At 47.1% G+C, this 21,186-nt stretch overlaps 1 protein-coding gene across 9 annotated transcripts in view; it reads right to left on the minus strand.

The window, feature by feature from the left end:
• The window catches only part of TTC7B (tetratricopeptide repeat domain 7B), a 250,186-nt gene that overhangs the window by 93,233 nt on the left and 135,767 nt on the right, over positions 1 to 21,186 (minus strand). For all 9 annotated transcript variants that reach the window (XR_015721857.1, XM_045807632.2, XM_045807635.2 and 6 more), the window contains 5 exons: positions 13,179 to 13,262; positions 12,073 to 12,177; positions 10,129 to 10,246; positions 8,009 to 8,066; positions 1,437 to 1,509 (listed from right to left, as the gene is read on the minus strand). Coding sequence is in view for 8 of the 9 variants with exons in the window: in XM_045807632.2 (XP_045663588.2) it covers positions 1,437 to 1,509; positions 8,009 to 8,066; positions 10,129 to 10,246; positions 12,073 to 12,177; positions 13,179 to 13,262 (438 nt within the window). In the remaining variant the exon portion in view is untranslated. The remainder of the gene's footprint in view (positions 1 to 1,436; positions 1,510 to 8,008; positions 8,067 to 10,128; positions 10,247 to 12,072; positions 12,178 to 13,178; positions 13,263 to 21,186) is intronic.

Raw genomic sequence — 21,186 nt, forward strand, 5'->3', positions numbered from 1 at the left:
AAATGGCATTGGCTCCAAAGGTAAGAGGGCCCCAGGCCCCTGCTCAGCAGGGACGCAGTTCTACAGAGTGTAGGCCTTCTGCTCTGGGCCCACAAAGGTGGTAGCTGCACCCATGAGGCCCCATCCACTTATCCTCTCCTCAAGGCGACCACCCACTGTGTGAACGGCACTCGGCCTGTTGTTACAAGGAGGGCCGAAAGGCAGATACACTCATGGTGTCGATTTGCAGGGGTGACCAGAGCAATCAGGAACAGACTGATACAGCGTGCAACATGACGTCCTTAAGGGCTAGCTGACTTGAAGGAATTCCAAGATGGTTCCTTCACTGAACGAGCACTAGCGGGTGCCTGACACATGTTGGGCAGTGTTCCAGCTGCCAGGGTTAAGCGATGAGGATGACGGACAAGGGCCCCTGCCCTCATGGAATCTAAAGTCTAGGGAGGAAGACAGATCCTGAACAGGAGAGCTGAGCAGGAGGAGGGAGAAGGGCAGGCCACCACAGGAAGGAGGCTTCGCGTGGAAGGTGAGCGAAGCTCCGGTGGAGGGGGGACCGGTGCAGAGCTGTTGCAGCAGCAGCAGCTCCCCATCGGTCCAGCTGTGAGCCCCACCACGCCAGGCGAAAGGGCCTGTACAGAGGAGGCATCTTGGTTTCCTCGGTCCCCGGGTCACCACTGGAAGCCAGTCCTCCACACCATTCCCAGGCCTGCGGGGAGTCCGAGGCATGCCTACAGCCCAGGGCTGCCTGGGGAATGGCATGTCTGGGGAACTGACCTTTGCTTCACCCTCCAGTCAGCACTCAGGAATGTGCTGGGGTTACCACCAGTGTCTTGCACCTGGTGGGCAGGCAGGCATGTGGCCAGAGCCTTAAGAGCAGCTGGGAGGAGACGGGAGGGGATGAGAATGGCAAAGGCAGCTTCTGGAAGCTGCCACTGGGAAGATGAAGGCCAGCAGAGCTGGCCTCTCCAGCAAGGAGAATGCTGCTGAGTCCTGTATTTGGAGGAGGGAGCCACTGTGATTGTCCCAATCTTCTACATGTTATAAAGGAAGCTGCTACCTCTCACCCCTGCCTGCTGGCATCTTCCTTACGACAACCAGTGGCTCATTCCCCACCATGCAGCACAGCACTGGGCCTGCCAGCAAGGGACAAAGGCTCTTTGGTGACTCTGGGCTCGGGGCACCATCTCATGCTGCCCTCTGAACCCTCCAGATCTGTGGGCTTAATCTCCCAGAGCAGAGCCTGGGACACCTGTGTCTTCCCAGCAGGGGCTCAAACTGATCCAAACACTGGAGGCCGCGCTGTGAGGAGTCAGCATCCTCTCAGAAGAGACCCCAGCTCCAGGTCCGTCTCACGTGAACGAGAGAAGACCAGCTGCCGCCTCAGATGGAGGCGCTGAAGGAGCTCTGCACCAAGTTTAGGGAACATGCGAGAAACTGACCTGTCTGGAGATGGCAAGCTGCAGAGCCAGGTAGAAAGCTGCTTGGTGATCTGTAGGTGACAGGCTGTGGGCCCTGAAAAAGTATTGGTGGCCATTAGTACACGGGAGAGGCCATTTTACTTTTCCTAACCGAGTATTCACATTTGCAGTTTTACACCAAAGCCACATATTTAACTACGTAATGTTTCATTTAAACTCTTCTCTTTTGTCCACTAACAAAGGTAATGCATGTTCCCTCTCATGACTGTGTGTAGGTATGACACAGGAGCATGCTTCCGTGTTATTCCGGCATCTGAAATGGCAGCCCATGGCCCTTGGCTTTGAGGAGGAGCCCGGAGGTGAGGAACCCACAGGCACTGCGGTCTGACCCCCCACCCCCAGCAGACGCCTCCCTTGGGCTGAGCAGCAGAGGCTCACGTGTCATGCTGGGACAAGGGGAGGTTACGAGTGTCCTTGGCAAGGCGACGGCTGCTTTGATTAAGGTTTGGCTTGGCCTTAACGCTACTTCATCCAAATTTCTGGATTTCAGAGAAACCATATGAAAATCAAAGACCTGGCTTTGCTTGTAAAATGAGGTTTTGGTTTTTGATGAACCATGGGAAGAAAAAAAGGGTTCTCGTTCAGTCTTTTGAAGCTTTTACTAAGTTCCATGCAGTTTACTAACGTAGCCTGTGTAACTGTGACATGCAGGGCTCTGTGGCCGGACGCTAGGTTTGGTTTTATTAACTGGCCTCCGACTGTGGATGGGAAGAGGCTGTACTGGCCTACTTGATGGCAAACAGAGTCATTCTTGCTTTTATGTGGAAGTCAACTGTACTTCACCAAGAGTAACTCAAAATGTGACTATGCATGAGGCATAATTCTGTGTTGAAAAATGAGGGAGGAAGAGAAAAAGCAACTTTTACTCTCTTTAAAGAGAGTAAAGGCACTATGAGGCAGACTAATTATAAATTGGGGGGCAGATGGTAAACAACCCTTCATGCTCTTCTGTCAACACTCGGTGATTAAAGGAGGATCTTCTACCAGCAGAAAACAAATTCAAGATAAAAAAGGAAGTCAAATCATTATGGATTCAACGGCATCGAACATGCCAAGGATGGTTTTCTGTAGTAACAAGGCCTTTTACTGAATCCATCCGTCCCGCTGTGGAGAAAAAGGCTCAAAAGTCTTCCAGGTATTTGGCATCCAGAAAATACTCAAAGTCCAACAATCAGGGCATTGTTTAGGCAAATGTGGTAGCTTCAGAGTGGGCGTGGGGAAAAGCACGGTGGTGGTGGTGGGGGGGGGGGAGGGGGTCCTGTCGTTCTGTTAATCTCAACAGCAAAGCACCTAACCTCCCATTCCTGGGGAGTCTTCAGTAGTGAACTTGCCTCAGGACACAGCCTTAGTTTAAGAGGTAGCGACTGAGTACTTGCCTGTGTTGCCCTTTTAAATGTCTTACTCCTACCGAAGGTCTGCTCTGTGGGCTCCAGTTTTTATTATTTACAAGTATTGACTTTCCATGAATTTGTACATCAAAGATTTTTTTTTCTTCCGTGTTCATAAAAAGTGAGATTGGAAAGTTATGGTTTCTGTCTCTCCCAATTACTCAGGGAAAATGAATACAAAATTATGAAGAGACTCTGAATTATTTAGCATTATTTATCTTATCTTCTTTCACAATTGATAAAGCCAGGTTTCTACAACACACACACACACAAAAACAACAATGCCTCAGAGCTATAATTTTCTCGCCCAGTTTAGACTTGTCACAAATGAAGTTAAATCAAATCATGGCTGCCTCTGACCAACACCAACCAAGGGAGAAGCTGGCAATGGCCTGGCGAGTCTGGGGAGTGGGTGAAGACAGTCCTGAGTAAAGGCCCCACCCTGGCATCATCAAATAATGGTTAACTCTTAGCACTGACTGTGAAAGGAACAAACCAGAGGTGATAGAAATCTCAGCATTTCTGGGGTGCATCACGACAAACTCTGAAGAACTGCCAACGTAATAATGGATATCCAACTGGCAAGTTTCTAAGGAGACACAGCATACACATTTGAAAAATTTTACTTCAATAATTCGGCTGGGGCGCCTGGGTGGCACAGCGGTTAAGCGTCTGCCTTTGGCTCAGGGCGTGATCTCGGCGTTATGGGATCGAGCCCCACGTCAGGCTCCTCCACTATAAGCCTGCTTCTTCCTCTCCCACTCCCCCTGCTTGTGTTCCCTCTCTCACTGGCTCTCTAATAAATAAATAAAATCTTAAAAAAAAAAAAATAATTCGGCTAATGAACTAAATTGACCACTTTAGCCTATGAGAGAAACAGAGATAAGGAGAATGCCCAAGAAAGCAAGAAAAAGTGCACAGTGATGAGCTCGCGTAGACTCCAGAAAACTTGCTTCAGTCAGGCAGAATGGCTTCGGCCCTAGGCTTCCTGTGGCAAAGCCATGCCCACAGAAAACCTGGTCAGCAGAAATCAGCAAGTTGATGCAGGCGAGAGGAAGGACATTAGTGATCTTGAAAACTGCAAGCCTGCTGGACTCTGCACATGGATTTTTTTTTTTTTTTTAATGTAGGCTCCATACCCAGCATGGAGCCCCACATGGGGCTTGAACTCATGACCCTGAGATCAAGACCTGAGCTGAGATCAAGAGTTGGACGTTTAACCAGCTGAGGCACCCAGGTGCCCCTCTGCACATGGGTTTGAAGCAGCCTCATAATCCCCATTCCCATACAGTGAACACCTGGTGAGGCTGCAAAGAGAAACCCAGAGACCCAAAAATGTCACCACGGGAACGCTCACAAAGCACTCCCCTTGTCAAAGCACCTCCATATCCATTAAGTCAATTTCTTTTCCATAAGGAAATATTAGACTGCTGACTCACTGACGTTGCCCACCTATCCATCCACCTACACATTCATTCATCCAACTACCCCACTCACCCATCTATCCATCTGTCCCTCCATCCATCTATCCATCTGTCCACTCATCCATCTATCCACCCTAGTCATCCATCTGTCATCCATCCATCTACTCATCCTCCTTTCCATCCACTCATCCTCCTTTCCATCCATTCATCCAACCATCCATCCATCCATCCATCCATCCACTCATCCATCCATCCATCCATCCATCCATCCATCCATCCATCCATCCACTCATCCTCCTTTCCATCCACTCATCCTCCTTTCCATCCACTCATCCATCCATCCATCCATCCATCCATCCATCCATCCATCCATCCACTCATCCTCCTTTCCATCCACTCATCCATCCATCCATCCATCCATCCATCCATCCATCCATCCATCCATCCACCCAACCACCTATCCATCCACCACTCATCCATCCATCCACCCTAGTCACCCATTCACCCACCCATCCACCCACCCATCCACATTATGCAGTACCTACTGTGATGCCAGGACCTGTTCTAGCCACTTGGAGATGAAGGAATAATACAAGTGCCCTTCTTTCAGGAGCTCCCCACCACCCCACAGACAGGGAGACCCAAAGTGATCATTATAGTGCAGTAGGAGCATGCCCTGAGACAGGTATGCCAGGCTGTTACTGGAAAGCATGGACAGGCCTCCCAGACTACGCAGCTAAAACTCAGAATGCACTGAGGTCACTCTGGTTCCAATATCCTCTAGAGCTGAACCAAGAATATAGAGAAGGCTGACCAATTTGAACCTGGCCCATAAGACACATACCTTGTAACAATAACTACAGTTTATAAAACATCTACTATTAAACATCCTGTCTAAGAGCATCCAGCAAAAGAAGTAAAGCCAGAAGTGAAATCCAGAGGCCTGGTCTCCCTACCATATCACCCTACTGTCTTGTTCTGTCAGTTCTTGAGGTCCCTTTAGTCCCGATTCTAGTGGCCATGCGATCAGTGTATTATCAAGAAAAAAAATACACAAACCTGATGAAAGCTATTACCCAGGAGCCTCCTTTAGTTACACACATAGGAAGACCAACTTGTCCCAGTTTGCCTAGGATTGTCCTGGTTTTAGCACGGAAAGTCCCACATTCTGGGAAACTTCCCAGTTCCTGGCAAACCGGGATGGTTGGTTGCTCCATGCCCACAAAACATACCACATTAACTTAAACTCAAGCTCAAAGGGGGAGAGAAAAAAAGAGTGAGATTGGACACCCTGTGCCACTGTGTATGCCAGACATGAAGGACACCGTGTCACCTCTTCCTTGTGGAGCAGCCCAGATCTCTGAACGGGGGAGGTCAGTTGCTGAGACATGCTCTCATCTCTTGTAAGGCTTGCTTTTCTCCGGAGGGTGTGAGAGCCCTTAGAAGTAGCCGCTCAGATCAGTTCTACATCTTCAGAAAGCCCTGCAGACAACACTGGTTTTCTTCCTGATACTTCTATACCAGGCAAATGAGTTGGTTCAGTTGCTTGGGCTGAGGGTAAGAGTTAGCAAACAGCTGAGGGTCTCAGGATTGGGATGTAGTCGTGCAACTGGGATGTCTTCACAAATCGCCTCTTTGAATCCACTAGAGAGCAAAGCTTCGAGTTCTGATTCCGGTCATAATTAAGAGTTAATTTTCACGTGCTATAACTATAACCCCGTCCCTTTCCTTTCTTAAAGTAGGCTCCACGTGAGGCTCCGAGATCGAGAGTTGCACGCTCCACAGACCGAGCCAGCCGGGAGCCCCAACCTCATCCTTTTGAGCTACACTGCTTTCTCTTTAAACAAAAAAATTGTCAAACGATAGTAGACTTAATAGAATTGTGGGGAGAAGATTTACAATACACAGCAAATAAGTGCTTCTCAGCCACGCGGTTTTTAAATACCCACTTACATTTAAGAAGCAATACAAATCATTCTTATTTACTTCAAATCGTTCCCTTATGGATTTAAGTCTACAATGCACTAGAATAGTTCCAGTTAATGAATGTACTTGAAACAAAATAATTTTAGTCCTTTGAAAAATATGATTTATTTCACACAAATACTAATTTAGGTTAGCCATCCCCAATATGATCGTGTAGGTTAGCAGGACTTTATCATTCTTCATTCCCATATGAACTAATATTTTTAAAAATCTCTTTGAATTGCAACCTAAGTAAAAAAGGAACAGAAAGGAATTTCAGGCCAATGGAATGGCTGTTATATAACATGAAGTTAGGAATTCTGGCAGCTCAAGGCAGACCACCACCATGGCTGTTTTTAGAGAGCTGGTAAGATGTGCTGATTTAAGAAAAGTGAAACAGATGTGATGACCGCTTTCGTAGGCATCCATGTGTGGGTTTGACAAACTAGGACTAGAGGACATAAAACTCCAAATCATTTGAAATGGAAATGCTTCTACACTCCGTGCTGAAGAACATTAACGAAAGCTTAGCACAGAGGAGGTCTGTTGGCAGATGTCAACTGCTACTTTGTGCCGTTAGCCAGTCTGGGACTGGCAAAGTGAAGAAGCCATCAGCAAGCCCGCTAGGAAACAAAAAAGAAACGAGACAAGAGTCCCCCAGTAACTGAAGCCAGTGATAATGATTTCATGAGAAAAGAGATGTGCGCATGGTGACAAATCTGTAGGCAACCCCAGTTCGAAGCAAAGAAATGGAATGAAGGTTATTAGGTATTGAGAGGTCCTCGTGAAATTTTCAGGTAAGTAACTAAGTTTCTAATACAATTCCAAGAAGTCAATGTGACTCAGATATATTCAACATGGCAGAATCAATACCAATTCAGGATTTGACACCATGGGGCTACACTTTCAGACCATGACTGGTTTGGGTGATTTATTACACCTGTAGTAAGAAACAAAATGAGGGCAGCATGGTATAGTAGGGACAAGGAAAGCTGAGTGGGAGTCAGGAGACCTCGATTCTATCCTGAATTCAATAGCTATGTGACTCTGGCAACTCTTTTTCCCTCCTGTGCGTCTCGGTCCCTTACCTGCAGAAGATGTACCACTTGTTCTGTCGGCATTAAGTGGCATGAGGATCAGGCTTGAGAAGGGATGGGAAAGAGCACTCAAGCACTCTCTAATTACAAGGCACTCTCCTAATTTCACGAAAATCACGATGGAGACAATCACAAGGTTTATGGAGCATGGTGGGGGTGCAGGGCCCTGAGACTTGCTGGCCTATCATTAACCAGTATTGTAGAAACGTTAACCAGTATTTTAGAAACTAATAACATAGCATTTCAGAAACTGTCCTAAAATCTGGCTTTTTTCATTTCACCATATAAAAATCTGCAGCATGACATGTTAAAAAAAAAAAAGGCTAGAAAAGAATGATCCCTCTTCTAGGGGATGACAATTGCCTTTAATAAAAGGAATCATCTCCCTAGACATACAGAGCATCCATCTTTTTAGGGCTGAAATCATTTTATCAGGCATGAATAACACGTGTCCACATGGATAAACAGAGTAAGAATGCGGATTACACGGCGACAAGTCAGGCAGCAAGTTTTGATACTGCATGTTCAGTGCTCAAGATGAAAGACTCCCAGGGGGAAAACACTGTTTACATAATCTTTATAAATATCTCTTCTTTTTATACTTATCATACTTTGGTGTCATTATGCACAGCCGAGTGAAAAGATGAACTCCCACTCACCTGTGAAACGCAAGAAGCGCCTTTCTCTGTAGGACCTCCTGCATCCCTCGCAAAGAAGCTAAGAAAAGGGTTCAATTAGTCAGTGGCACGGAAGATCAGGGAGTTTTTGACAAATACGAAGCTCATCATCAGACCTATACATTCAACTGGATCAACAGCAACACATTTCTGGCGCCTGCAGGCCCAGTCCTCTCCAAGCCCCGGGCAGTAAAGCCCAGGCCAACCCCAGACACTCGCACTCAGTGGGCACCATTGTGGAGCCATGCCGAGTGGACAGTATGAGTTGGCCGGTCACCCTGATGCCCGAGGCATCGGGGGCTGTTGTCAGAAGACTAGCTGGGAACTCCAGAGAGAAGCACATCTGCTCTCCAAGCACAGGCATGTGGCTTCTGGGTGGTATAGAAGAGATTCCAGCACCAACAGTGTTGACTACAGACGGCCTTCAGAGTTCCTTCTGACACTGAGAAGCTATGATACTGGGCCAAGGGAACTAGCTTAATGCCATAAAAGGCCCGTTTAAGGCACACTGAACAATGGCCAGGACCTTTAATACCTTGGTGTAAACACAAGGGACAGACCAGGTAAACCCAACACTGATACTAGAAAATGAGCTGAAAAGTGTGAGGCCATTTTGCTGTGAGCCCTCACGTCCCCTGTAGAGAGCATGTGAGAAATGGTGCCCTTTGGGTCTGTCAGGGGAACTACGAAGGTACTTTTTACTGGGACAAGAGCAGAAGTCCTGGAGGAACTGCTTGTGGTGGAACTGGGGAGGCCCTATCGAACATCACACTGGGAATGGAGGAAGGCCGTCCCAAAGTGCCAGGTGTGGCTGTAACCACAGAGAACTCAGAACAACAGTGACTGAGCAAGAGGCAACCTCAGGTGACCCAACTGAACCGTGAATGCAAGGTCAAGCAACTCTCCCAATGTTACAGGGCTCACGAGGGGTAGGGTCCACACTAGGAATCTGTATGGATGGATATAGGGCCTTATACTCAACACTTCACTGAAAGTCTACTATAGTTAAAACAAGGTGCTGGGGGCTGCCAGCATACCACGTGCGCATGAAAAATTAGCCAAAAAAGCCATTATTGAAAATCAATTGATACGCAAAACTTCTTTAAGGTCTCTGACATTTTATGGCAGAGGAAAGAAGGTTTTGGGGTAATTTGTAAAATAAACTACAGCAAAACTATAAAAAAAGAAAAAGAAAGTGAATACTATAAAAGTCAGGAGAGTGTTTTCTCTTCAGTGGGCCTGTGATCGGGAGGGGGCGCATGAAAAGTTCCCCAGGGGGCTGCCAAGGTTCTACCTCCTGAGAAGAGTGGTGATTACAGAGATCTCTGCTACATCCTAATTCATCAATTATACATTGGTTTCTGAAAACTTATTTTTGTGTTCGTATTATATTTAACAATAAAATGTTAAAGAAATATAAAGAGTCCAGGAAAATAATTTATTAATTTATACTTCCTACAAACACATAATTGAAAACTTAATGAAGGATACAAAACATAATTAAGATTATTAAAAAATAGCCAGAGTCCCCAAGTTCTCTGTACATCCAAAATGCATGTCACCGCATGGGTATTTGGTAAGCTGCCGCACTGCATGTGTGTGTATACATCTGTGAATTAAAATGTACTAATAGAGAAGGGGCATTCTGCGCAATCAAGGGAAGCTTCCTGGAGGAGGCTGGCCCTAAACTCTTCCACATTCCTGTGCCTAAGATACAACATCTCCTCACACAGGACAGCCCAGCCAAGTGCTGGGGCAGATGCAGGTGCACGCTGGGTTAGGGGAACCATCTCTTAAGGGCCTGCTCACCTTTACCTCACAGCTGATGCCCTGCACCTGTCAGCTGGGCACTGTCTACACCACCAGCACAATGCACCCAGCGCCTGGGACCTTTGTCCCTGCTCTCCTGCTCTCCGAGTCTCCATCCAGTCTGCGCAAAGAGGGCAGCCCCAGCAGGTTCCCACATGATGGCACGCCCGAGTGACCCACCGTACGTGGCCTCCCGTGACAGTCCTCTGTGTGGACTGTGGGAACCCTGCAGTGAAGACTTAGGCAGCCCAGCCCCGTGGCTCCCAGATCCCAAGGGGTGGGACTTCTCTCACCATCAGTGGCCTGCAGACTGTACGTGAGCCCCAGAGCTAAGTAGCCTTTGGCCTTGAACTCTGACGTTTTCTCTCCCGCATCCACGACGGTTTTGGCAAACTTCTCAGCCTCTTCCAACTGAAAAACCAGACAAGTTAAAAACAACAACGACCTGCAGAATTTCTAACATGAGTTCCCATAAGCATCTGCTGCCAAAAACAGATTTCTGATGAGTCACTGTGAAAATCACTCCCAAATCTTCCGACTCCACTGCAGTGATTCTGTTTTCTTTATTTGAGTCTCTCCGACAGTCCTCAGGGTTCCTACCTTGCCTTTTTTCTTTAACATTTTCTGTATTGCTTTTTCACCTTCTTTTCCAAAGTCATTTTCATTCTTGGGGGGTGGTTTTCTATCTTTTTCATCTTTATTTTTTACTAATTGGTTTTGTAATTAGGCTGTGTTAGGTATTCAGTGAATTTATAAATAAATAAATAAATAAATAAATAAATAAATAAATAAATAAATTAAACTCTTTGAAACTCTTTGTGTCTGGGTCCTGCCTTTTTTTTTTTTTACTGACAAAAAGATTAGATTTAGGCTTGGATTCTCTTTCCTATAAGCTCTTAACATGTTCAGAACTCCCGTTTACTTATTTTTTAACGCACAGCACATGGACCTTGCATCAGCAGATGCCAACGAGAAAATGTGCACCTGTAAACTACACCAACAATAAGACCTTTGGCACAATTCATTAGAAGCCAGAATAATAAGATTCGTTCCTTCAAAATATGGCCAATGTGGAGGTCACTGAAGCTGGGTAAGAATACTCGGGAGCTCCTTATACTCTTTACTTTTGTGGAGTTTGGAAATTTTAATAATAAAAACATACAAAAGATATACAGAAAAGATTTGTTAGGCTCATCTTTAAAAAAAAAAAAAAAAGAGTCCGGTTCATTTTTGGCCTTAGAGAGATCTATGGGACAGTCATGAACAGTGGCCTAGCTGGAAGGGACGTGACAGAGTCCTGGCTGGAAACTGGCATTTGCAAAAGCTGCACGGTCTGGGCTGCTCTCCCGCCTGCTGCTGGGGCCTGAGTTGCTCCCTCGCCGGTGGCACCAAATCATGGAATCCTTTTCGGACCACGCGATACCTTCGCAGCTGTGAGTTTCAGGTGAGAGCCTGCTCTTTCAAAGTGTCTTTCTCCTTCCACATTTCCCCCAGTCAAATTTAGCAGAAGCAGAATGCTTTCTCCCAAGGCCTACCTTTGTCCTGCTGGGTGAGGATAAATGGAAAAAAAACAGGCAGCAAGGACCTTCAAAGCACTGCGGTCTTTTGAGCAAATTCTTCTTATGATTAATCTTGATACGTAGTTAAAGAAGAGAAATTCAAACTGGATCGTAGGTGGCAATAATCCGTACCACCACCTCAGGGGTTAGTCTGGGGTTTTCCATTTTCCACTCAAATAGTATATTTTTGAGGTACCAGAACTGTTACAAACCAGACTATTCCCCAGTTCAAATCTGGACAAGAATATCTGAAGAGGAAAGCCTATATGAAGGAAGAGGAATAAGCACAGCTGGTTTACACATGAGCTGCAGTAGAGGGTAGTTCTTTGCTTTATAGAAAAACTCAGCTCTGCTAAGAGTGAATCATTCGGTGACATAAACTTTTTCAGTCCTGCACCCGCTGCATATACAGCAAGACTTATGGGAGCATGAATTCCAATTCTATTTCATCAATTAACTTTTGAAGCATATTCCCATGAAAAAGAAACACCTGGAGTGTCCCAGGAACATGATTCCTTTCAGTCCTAAGATGTGGGTGAGGCCTGAGGGAGCCTGGGAGCCCGGGCTCTGAAGAGCCTTGTTTTTGTGTAGCTGATGAACTGCTATTTTCTCTCAGTGTCTTGAGGTGGAAAAGGTTGGCAGTCCCTCCTGCGAGCGCAGGGCCCCAGCCCTACTCACCCAGTGAAGGGAGCCCATGCACAGCTTCGCGGCGAGGAGCGGGATGGTGGCGTCATCGGGCTTCAGACGGATACACTCTTTCAGCACCTTCACGGCCCGTGCAGACTTGGCAAAAGGAGATTATTTCTGTGAAACTCAAAAGTTTTTGATGGAACCAAACACTAAGGCCTTCCCTGAGGGGTTCTAGTTAGGATGCCCTCTTAACGAGGTTTTTCAACCTTGAGCCCAACCACGCGGGGGCCTGAGGATGGAGACAACCAGAGCGTGGGGCTCTTGAGTGACAGGGGAGTAAACTGTGGTTGGAACAAGCAGAGATGCTTCCCTGGAATTACCCTCATTTTCTTCCTTATTTGTGTAGCCATTGTAAAAATAAGAAATAAAAAAAAAAGACAGTGAAGGCTTAAGTTATTATGAAAAATAAACTATATAATTTTAGAGCACACTATAATAAATTCCTGCCTCCACTTGGCCCAAATAATCTCATATCTCAGACTTCAAAAGTCACTAAATGGCCTGAATTAACAAGAAGAACAATGGCTCCTCCCTTTACTGCACGTGTACTGCGTGGGGGGTGCTGCTCCACGCATCTTACGGGTATTACCTCATTTACCTATAACGGCTCTATGAGGGAAGGTGCTGTGATGCCTCCACTTGGCCGAGGAGGACGTGAAGGTACTAAGTGACCTGGCCTGGGTCAAGGCCTCAACCTCGGCACCTGGATTCCACAGCCCGCGCTTTCAACCAGTGTCATACGCTGCCTAATGTGGTACATCGCTAACGACCGCTAATGGCGTCGCCCTCCAGGAATACACTCATGCTTTCAGATAAGTGAAAGGGTCTGTGTGAAGAACCAGCCTTGGTTTAAGCCCTGTCTTCATATGACAATGTTAAAAGGGCCAGAAAAAGGCAAATATGTCAGATTTTTTTCTTCTTAATGGTGTGTCCATGCTGGCTCCCATATCATTAAATTTGATCAATCTTTTATAAATGACCACAGGACAGCTTCAAATAGTTGGTTTAGACTTCTCCAAGGTCTGATTCACCCCTTGGAATTCCGAGACGTGAACACTGACGGGGAGGATGACGCATCCCAAGGGGCGACTCACTTTTCCCGCGGCCATGAGAGACAGAGCAAACTGGTACCAGAGCTGGAACTCCTCAAAGGCAAACTTCATGGCTCTTTCCAAGCACTGGTCAGAGAGAAGAACAATTGCAGACATCTGAGAACCACCAGGGGCACAACTGGACAACTGTGAATTTGTGTCTATGCACATTAAGTCCTACAAAACTCCCTTCCCTTGAATGCTTAAGACGGAATCCTCTACCAAACCCCTCCTGAGGAGCCCCTACGGGGGGCTGTGCCAGAAGCCAGGACCATCCACAGCTGACTACAACACAACCCTTGATTCTCAAGTGGTTTTTCATCCAGGACAAAGAAAGAGGCAGGGACACAACTCAAACACAAGGCCCAGAAGGACAAGTGCGCCAAGCATGGGAAAGTAATCACCGGATTCAGAAATGGCCTCCTAGAAAGATGCTCCTTGAGCTGGGCCTTGATTAACAAGAAAGAAAAAAAAAATGCAGCTATGATTTGGAAGACAGGCGTATGAACAGAGACATGGAGGTAACAGGGTACACTCTGACTCGACGATGGCAGGTGGTCCAGTATAAACCTAGCTTAGGGTGCACAGGCAGGAATGGGTGGAATCAGGCTGCAAGGCAGGTGTGGGCTGACATGGCAGCTCTGTTTCAAGGATGTTCCATCTCCTTCCTCCATCTCAGCTTTGGTTCCCCTTCCTCTCTCTGTGTTCCTCAAATTCATAACTGTACATTAATGTTACTGTCTTCACTCTTCCTGCCCCAGCCCAGCCATATCCCACTATGAGAAACGATCAAGGGCAAAAATTCTGACTTCTATGTCACCTATGTACCTGCCTGGGTGGGCAGTCTACAAACATACTTTACTCTCCATCAGTGAGGAGCCTCTGGTTTCTGCACAGAGTGGTAAGGATCACATCGGAGCTTAGGAAGGTCATTTGGGGGGCAGGTTGTGCGATCAGAATGGAGACAGACCAGGAATAAGGTGCATAGAATGGTTCAGGGACTTAAGAACGAAGAAATGTGTCTGAGTTAGAAGCGGTAAGACAGGCCACCCTAGGAAGGGGGCAGGATGGCTGGTGAGGTGTAGGGACTGAAGGAGGCTTCCAAAGTCTCTGGGAGCAGACCCATGGCAGAGAAGACCCTTGTGTATGCACATGTGTGCACACGTGTGTGTTTATGAGAGAGAAAGAGAAAAATTTTAGAATAAAAGGAGAAAGCAGGAGAAAGGTTTTTTATTAATCAGCTTGGTAAGGAACATGGTGAGCTTGAAGTGTCATGTGGTAACTTACTGGAGACAATCTGGGGCCTCAGGAGAAGATCTAACAAAAGACATACATTTGAGCTGAAAGAAATTAAAGGCATAAATAAACGGAAACACATCCCATGTTCATGGATTGGAAAACTTAGTATTTTTAAAATGTCAATACTACTCAAAGCAATCTATGTATTCAATACAATCAATCCCTATCAAAATCCCAATGGCATTTTTTTTTTTTACAAAAATAGAAAAACCCATCCTAAAATTCATGAAATCTCAAAGAACTCCAAATGGCCAAAACAATCTCCAAAAAGAACAGAGTTGGAGGACTCATACTTCCTCATTCCAGAGCTTACTGCAAAGCTACAGCAATCAAAACAGCATGGTACTGGCATGAAGACAGACCCCAAAGAATCCAAAGCAGGGACCCAAACAGGTATTCATACATCGATGTTCACAGCTGCATTATTCACAATAGCTGAAACATGGAAGGGACCTAATGTCCATCAACGGATGAACAGATAAAACAAAATGTGATGTAAGCATACAATGGAATATTATCTAGCCCTAAATTTATTTATTTATTTTTTTAAAGATTTACTCATTCATTTTAGAAAGAGAAAGAGAGCACACGCAAGCGGGGGTAGGGGAGAGAAGCAGACTCCCTGCTGAGTGCCGAGCATGACACAGGGCTCCAGGACCCTAAGATCATGACCTGAGCCGAAATCAAGAGTCGGATCTTTGACCGGCTGGGCCACCTAGGCACCCCCATCTAGCCTTAAATTAAAAAGGAGGGAAATTCTAAAAAGGAGACAGATGCTACCACATGGATGGACCTTGAGTACGTGACGCTCAGTGAAATAAGTCACAAAGAAGGTAAATATCATATGATTCCACTTGTATGACGTACTTAGAGCAGTAAAAATCGTAGAGACAGGGAGTAGGGTGGGGGGGTGCCAGGGGCGGGGGAGTGAGCATTTCATGGGGACAGAGTTCTAGTTTTATAAGATGAAAAGCATTCTGGAGATGGGCAGTGCTGATGACTGCATGACACTGTGGTTGTATTTAACACCACCGAACTGCACACTTTAAAATGGTTAAGGCGGTAACATATGTATTTTACCACAATAAAATAACTGGGGGAAAAGTACATTTGAGAAAACAGGGACACCATCGGAAGAGGTTGGAGAACATGAGAGGAGTGCTAGCAGGGAGGGCAGCTGGGGCAGGACCTCGGGAAGCATCTCAACTTCAAGGCCAGGAAAGGAGACGCAGACGGGGGGTCTCAGGGTGGAGACAATGAGAGGGTCAGAGCGCTGGAGGCCTGGAGGCCCCGGATCAGGCAGTGGGCGGCTGAGCTCTGGGAGCACAATTCTGGGGGGCACTGGAGGGCACCACCCGAGGAACAGAGAAAAGAAGGTGAGAAGTAAGGACAGGATGTGTGAAGCACATGCCTGCAGGAGGAAGAATGGAGACTTATCTATACTCTGTCTTTCCATGGAGGCAACCTGAGACGAACAAGCAGACAAGGCCCCTGGCGTAAGGCCTTCTCTTCAAAAGGCAGGCTCTAGAAGATGAAGAGGAGGGCCCCTTCCTAGCTGTCCGACCCAGCCACTGTCTTCTTGGCAAAGATGGGATGAAGTGGGCATGGGAGCAGAGAAATGGAATAGGGCTGGGAGCTTTTAAAAAGGATAAAAAGGCTTTAAACAACAATTCCACCCTGAGGGGACAGAACGTTGACATCGGGGTCACCTTGGGGACTGGGGTGTCAGGCACTGGGGTCCCCAGCACCGGGCTGCCAGTTCTATCTAGTGATGCTCTGTGGCCAGCCCGGGGCAGGGGGAGCGACAATGGAAGTTTCAGGACTAATGGATGGTCTCACAGGGAGGGGCAGGTGGCCACAGGAGCCTCGGAGAGGCTGAGAGACTGTAGGAAATGATAAGGGCAGAATGAGGAGGTGGGAGAGAATTTTGGGTGGTATTTACAGAGAAGGTCCCAGCAAACAGTATGGTAGCTGGTTTATTGTGAAAACCTGCCCTAACAGAAATATACTAAAAAGCGAAGTAGTTAGCATTTAATAAGCACCACCTATATGCCTAGTGATGGGATGGGAAGGGCATCTGCCGATCCCAAGCAAGATGAACACTTGGTCCCTCATCTTGATCACATTGGCAACGTGCTTAGCCAAAATCTGTGGACATGGGACTTCCTTCTGGACGCTATGATGTCAGCAGAAGCCGCTGGGGGAGGCCTCCAGCAGGGGTGTCTAAGAGGAGGGCTGTCCCAGCTGGCACACACTCTGTCCTCAGCCCTGGCCTTCTCACCTGGGCCACCAGGAATGGTGGGAGCATGAGGAGGAGACCCACTCTCTAGAAGGGCTGAGCAGAAAGAGAGAAAGCACTGGGTCCCTGAGGCCATGATGTGCTGCAGCTGTGACTGCAGCCTCACCAGACTTCTTGTCATGGGGGAAGAAATTCACTCTGATTTGGTTAAGTCACTGTGAGTTGGTTTTGCTAATTACTTCTGGCTACACCTATCACTAACACAGATACTCAACAGCGGAGCTGGGATCTGAACGTGACCCCAGAGCCCTCTTAACAGCTCTGCTATACTGGTAAGAACAGGAAGTCCTTAAGAAGCCCTCACTGTGCCCTTAAGAAGCACCTTGGGAACGAAAACTAAAGCCTTTTGATGAAAAGATCAAGTAGGCAAGAAGCACAGAGGGGGACCTTATCCAGGTGTGGGGTGGAATGGGCTGGCAAGAAGTGGGGGAGGACAGGTGCTCCGGAGAGAGCACCAAGTGATGAAAAGCCAACAATACTTAGAAACTGAGTCAGGGGATGAGGGATGGTGGGGGAGGAGGAACCAGGAATCAGGATCACATCGCAGGAATTAGGCAAAGGAGCCAGTGCGTGGAGAAGGCCCTAGATGACGATCAAAAATGAGGTTTGTCCTAACAGCTCTACGCAACCAGCTCATTGCGATATAACCACTAAGTACTTAAATATATACACAGAAACATTTAAATGTTTAAGCGCTTTTCTTCCCCCGATTGCTAAGAGGAATGATAAGTATCAACTGTTTTACCGATAAACAAAAGGAGCTCAGCCGCTCCAACAGCCTGCTCTGAATCAGAAAGCTAGATGCTATAAATAAGTGGCATCCTTATTTTCTTTTGTGCCAAAGGCTAACATACTCATTATACTCACTGAAAAACACTTACTGGAAGTCTAATTGGTACAGAGCTCCAATCCATGTTCTATCAGCCATGGTACCAGGAAAATACCAGCTCTCGTAAGGAGCAGAGCCAGAGAATCCTGGGGCTCCGAGGGAACTTGAGAGCCATCCAGTTGAAGTCCCCAAAGAAGAGGACATTTGTCATTTTGGCTTCCTCTCACCTCAAAACTCTTCTGATTTTTTTGTTTGGGGATTTGGGGGGTGCACCCTAGGTATGAGGAAAGCAGCCTCTCTGCCTGCCAGTAAGAATGCCTTGAATGACGGAAGCAGAAGCGTGTCACGTGACCCAAGCACGTGAGCCAATCAGATGCTCCTGCCAGAGCTCCGCCTCTGGAGCGGGGAGGAGAGGGGCTGGGATGTTATTCCCAGCGGCTGGGCTTGGGGCCACAGGACCAGCAGGGTCGGTGGAGGCCCTGGAGCCAGTGGTGTCCTCCCAAACCGGGCACGGACCTTGCCTTCTTAATTTCTGCTCACACCTTCTGTGGATCCTGTGAGCACTGCACACGGATGAATGCCTCTTCTGCCTGAGTGAACTAGTCAGGTTCCGCTACCTACAACCAAGGCCCTGAACGTACACCCAGTCATATGCTTCCGGCTCTTACAAACAACCCCTGTCTCCTGGCCCCCAAGCAGTTGTACTACTTCTGCCTGAGAAGCTTCCGGAATAGGGAATTTGGAACAGTAGCTAGAAGTCAAGTCAGGCACCACCACAGACTGAGTGTGTGGATTCAGACAAGCCGATGAACCTCTCTATACCCAGATTCCTCACCGTAAAGTGGGAAATGCAATAGTAATTAACAGAGAGAGTTATCAGGAAGATTAAATTAGTTAATACAGATAAGCAATAAGAATAGTACCTCAGATATGGGCTACTAAGTGCTAGATAAAGGTTAGCTATTAGCTGTTTTTTAAACTTTAATGTTCTTATATTAAGAAACTGTATAATACCTATCACTTTATCTAAATTTAATAAAAATTGGAATATGAAAGTTCAAATTTATAATATATCAGAAATCATTACTTACTTTACAAAATGCTTTCTCATCTTAGCCAAGGATTCTATATGAGATCCTTGAAAATAATACACAACTTTACAGAACCAGACTGGAATATACGTTTATTATCTATTTCCTTAACAAGTGGTATGGACTGAATGTCTGTGTCCCACATTCAAGTTGAAACCTAATCCCCAATACAATGGTGTTAAGAGGTGAGGCCTCTGGGTGGTGATGAGGTCATGAAGGTGGAGCCCTCAGGAATGGGATTAACACCCTCATAAGAGAGGGGAGATCCCTTGCCCCCTCCACCACAGGAGGACACAGGAAGAAGCTGCAGTCTGCAGCCCAGAAGTGGGCCCTCACCAGATATCCAATCTGTTGGAGCCATGATCTTGGACGTCTGGCCTCCAGAAATGTGAGAAATAAATGCTTATTGTTTATAAGCCCCCCAGTCTGTGGTATTTTGTTAAAACAGTCTGAATAGACTAAGACAACCAGCCTTTGGATAACACTGACAATGTAGCCAGGAGCATTCCTTCCTTCCTTCCTTCCTTCCTTCCTTCCTTCCTTCCTTCCTTCCTTCCTTCCTTCCTTCCTCCTTCCCTTCCTCCCTCCCTCCCTCCCTTCCTTCCTTTTCTAGATTTCTTTCTAGATTTCTTACTTATTCGTTTGAGAGAGAGTAAGAGAGCATGAGCAGAGGGAAGGGTCAGAGGGAGAGAGAGAAGCAGACTCCCTGCTGACCAGGGAGCCCGAGGCAGGGCTTGATCCCAGGACCCTGAGATCATGACCTGAGCTGAAGGCAGATGCTCAACCGACTGAGCCACCCAGGCGCCCCCCCTCCCAGGAGCCATTCTAATTGCTTTACAAGAATTGCCCCAGTGCTTGTCCTAACAACCCTACAAGGACAAGCAGGCACCGTTATGGTCCCCCATTTACAGATGAGGAAACTGGAGCACAGACTCCAGTATGGGGTCCCCCGCGTGACTATGTGGGGCCTCAGAGTGTTGGTGGAAGAGGCAGGACCTGAATCCAGGCAGTCTGGTTCCAGAGTCGGAGCTCTGAACCACAACACTCTGCTGCCTCTGCGACTTTAATTACAGACATGCCACTCACGCTTAACTTATCAGGCCCACTCATGCTGCATAAAGCAAAGTATAGCTAAATAAAAGGCCCCTAAAAACGCCACATGTTCCCTGAACTATTTTGGAGATTCAGCAATATTTTTTACTGCTAATGGGGCCCTTGCTCCCAAGGCCTCTTTGGGCTCCCCGAGGCACAAAGCACTGAGGCCTTTCCAGCTTGCAGAATTTTCGAGAAACCTCTCAGACCCCATGAAACTCACCGGCACCACAGCCCATGTCAAAGGCACCAAGGTTGTGTTACTCAGGCATTTCCCCTCGCTGCCACATCTTTCACAGTTTGGACCTCCCAGTTTGGACCTCCTTCCCATAACTAAAACGACCCACAGCTCATACTAAGTCACAGGTGTGTCATAAAGAGAGTCTGGAAATACAAGCCAATGACTACAAATTAGCCTTCACCCCCAGTTCTGAGGTGTTTGAGCCAATGGCTCTGTCCTCCTGGGGCTCTTGGCATTTTATATATAGTGATGACTCGTTTGCTCTGAGAAAGTGCCCAGAGAGCTCTAGGTGCTTCTGAAAGCCCAATGCCAAGCATACCGCTTGGCCACGTATCATGTCCTCCCCTGTGTTCCTGTAAACATCAAGAGTATACAGCCCCTGGCAGCTCAGGTCAACATATCTCAGGACCAAAAGGAAGCCCTCTCCCAGTGAATGCATCTGAGAATAAAAGGCACTTGGGCTGACCCTGGAGGCATTTGCTATCCAGAGCTTTGGCTCCTCAGATTTGTTCACCCAGTTCTGACTAGCCCTTTGAAACACCCTAATCATCTCTGTATATGACAAAGGAAAAATTTCCAGTTTTAATGGACTGGGGGAGATTGCAATCAGAATATATGCTGTAAAATGAACTGAAATAAAATAAAATAAAAACATTTGCATTTCTGTAACAGCTCCAGTCTGAAAGAAGGACCAATGAAGTGGACTTGCGAGAACCACGGGTGTCTGTGCACTGTGGGCAGGTAAGAGGCTGCTTCTGTTCCCTGGCCCCGCGTGGCTGGTGGCTGGGAAGAGGACAGCAGCGGCATGAGGCCAAGCGAGAGCAGTACATGGTAAAGGTTCTGGCCCTGGAGCCCACTGCCCAGGCCTCATCCAAACTTCCAACTCACCAACCAACCCTGTTGCAGGGTTGAGTGAAGCAACGCATGTCAAATGCTTAGAAGAGTGTCTGCCATGGAGCCAATGCGATAAACATGTTACTGTTGATGGTGCTTTTATGAAACAAAGAAGTGGCAGATGCTGAGGGGCTCGGAGTTTGACCTGAGGGGAAATGAAGGGGAGAGAGAGGGGCCCTGGGAATGGCATGGGGATGCTGGTGGATGGCAAAGGAAGGACAGAAAGGGAGACATGACAGCGAGATTCCAGCCCTTACACACTTGTG

The sequence above is a fragment of the Ursus americanus genome, chromosome 26 (assembly GCF_024610735.1).
Source record: "Ursus americanus isolate L20-20 chromosome 26, mUrsAme1.1.p, whole genome shotgun sequence".
Classification (NCBI taxonomy): Eukaryota; Metazoa; Chordata; class Mammalia; order Carnivora; family Ursidae; genus Ursus; species Ursus americanus.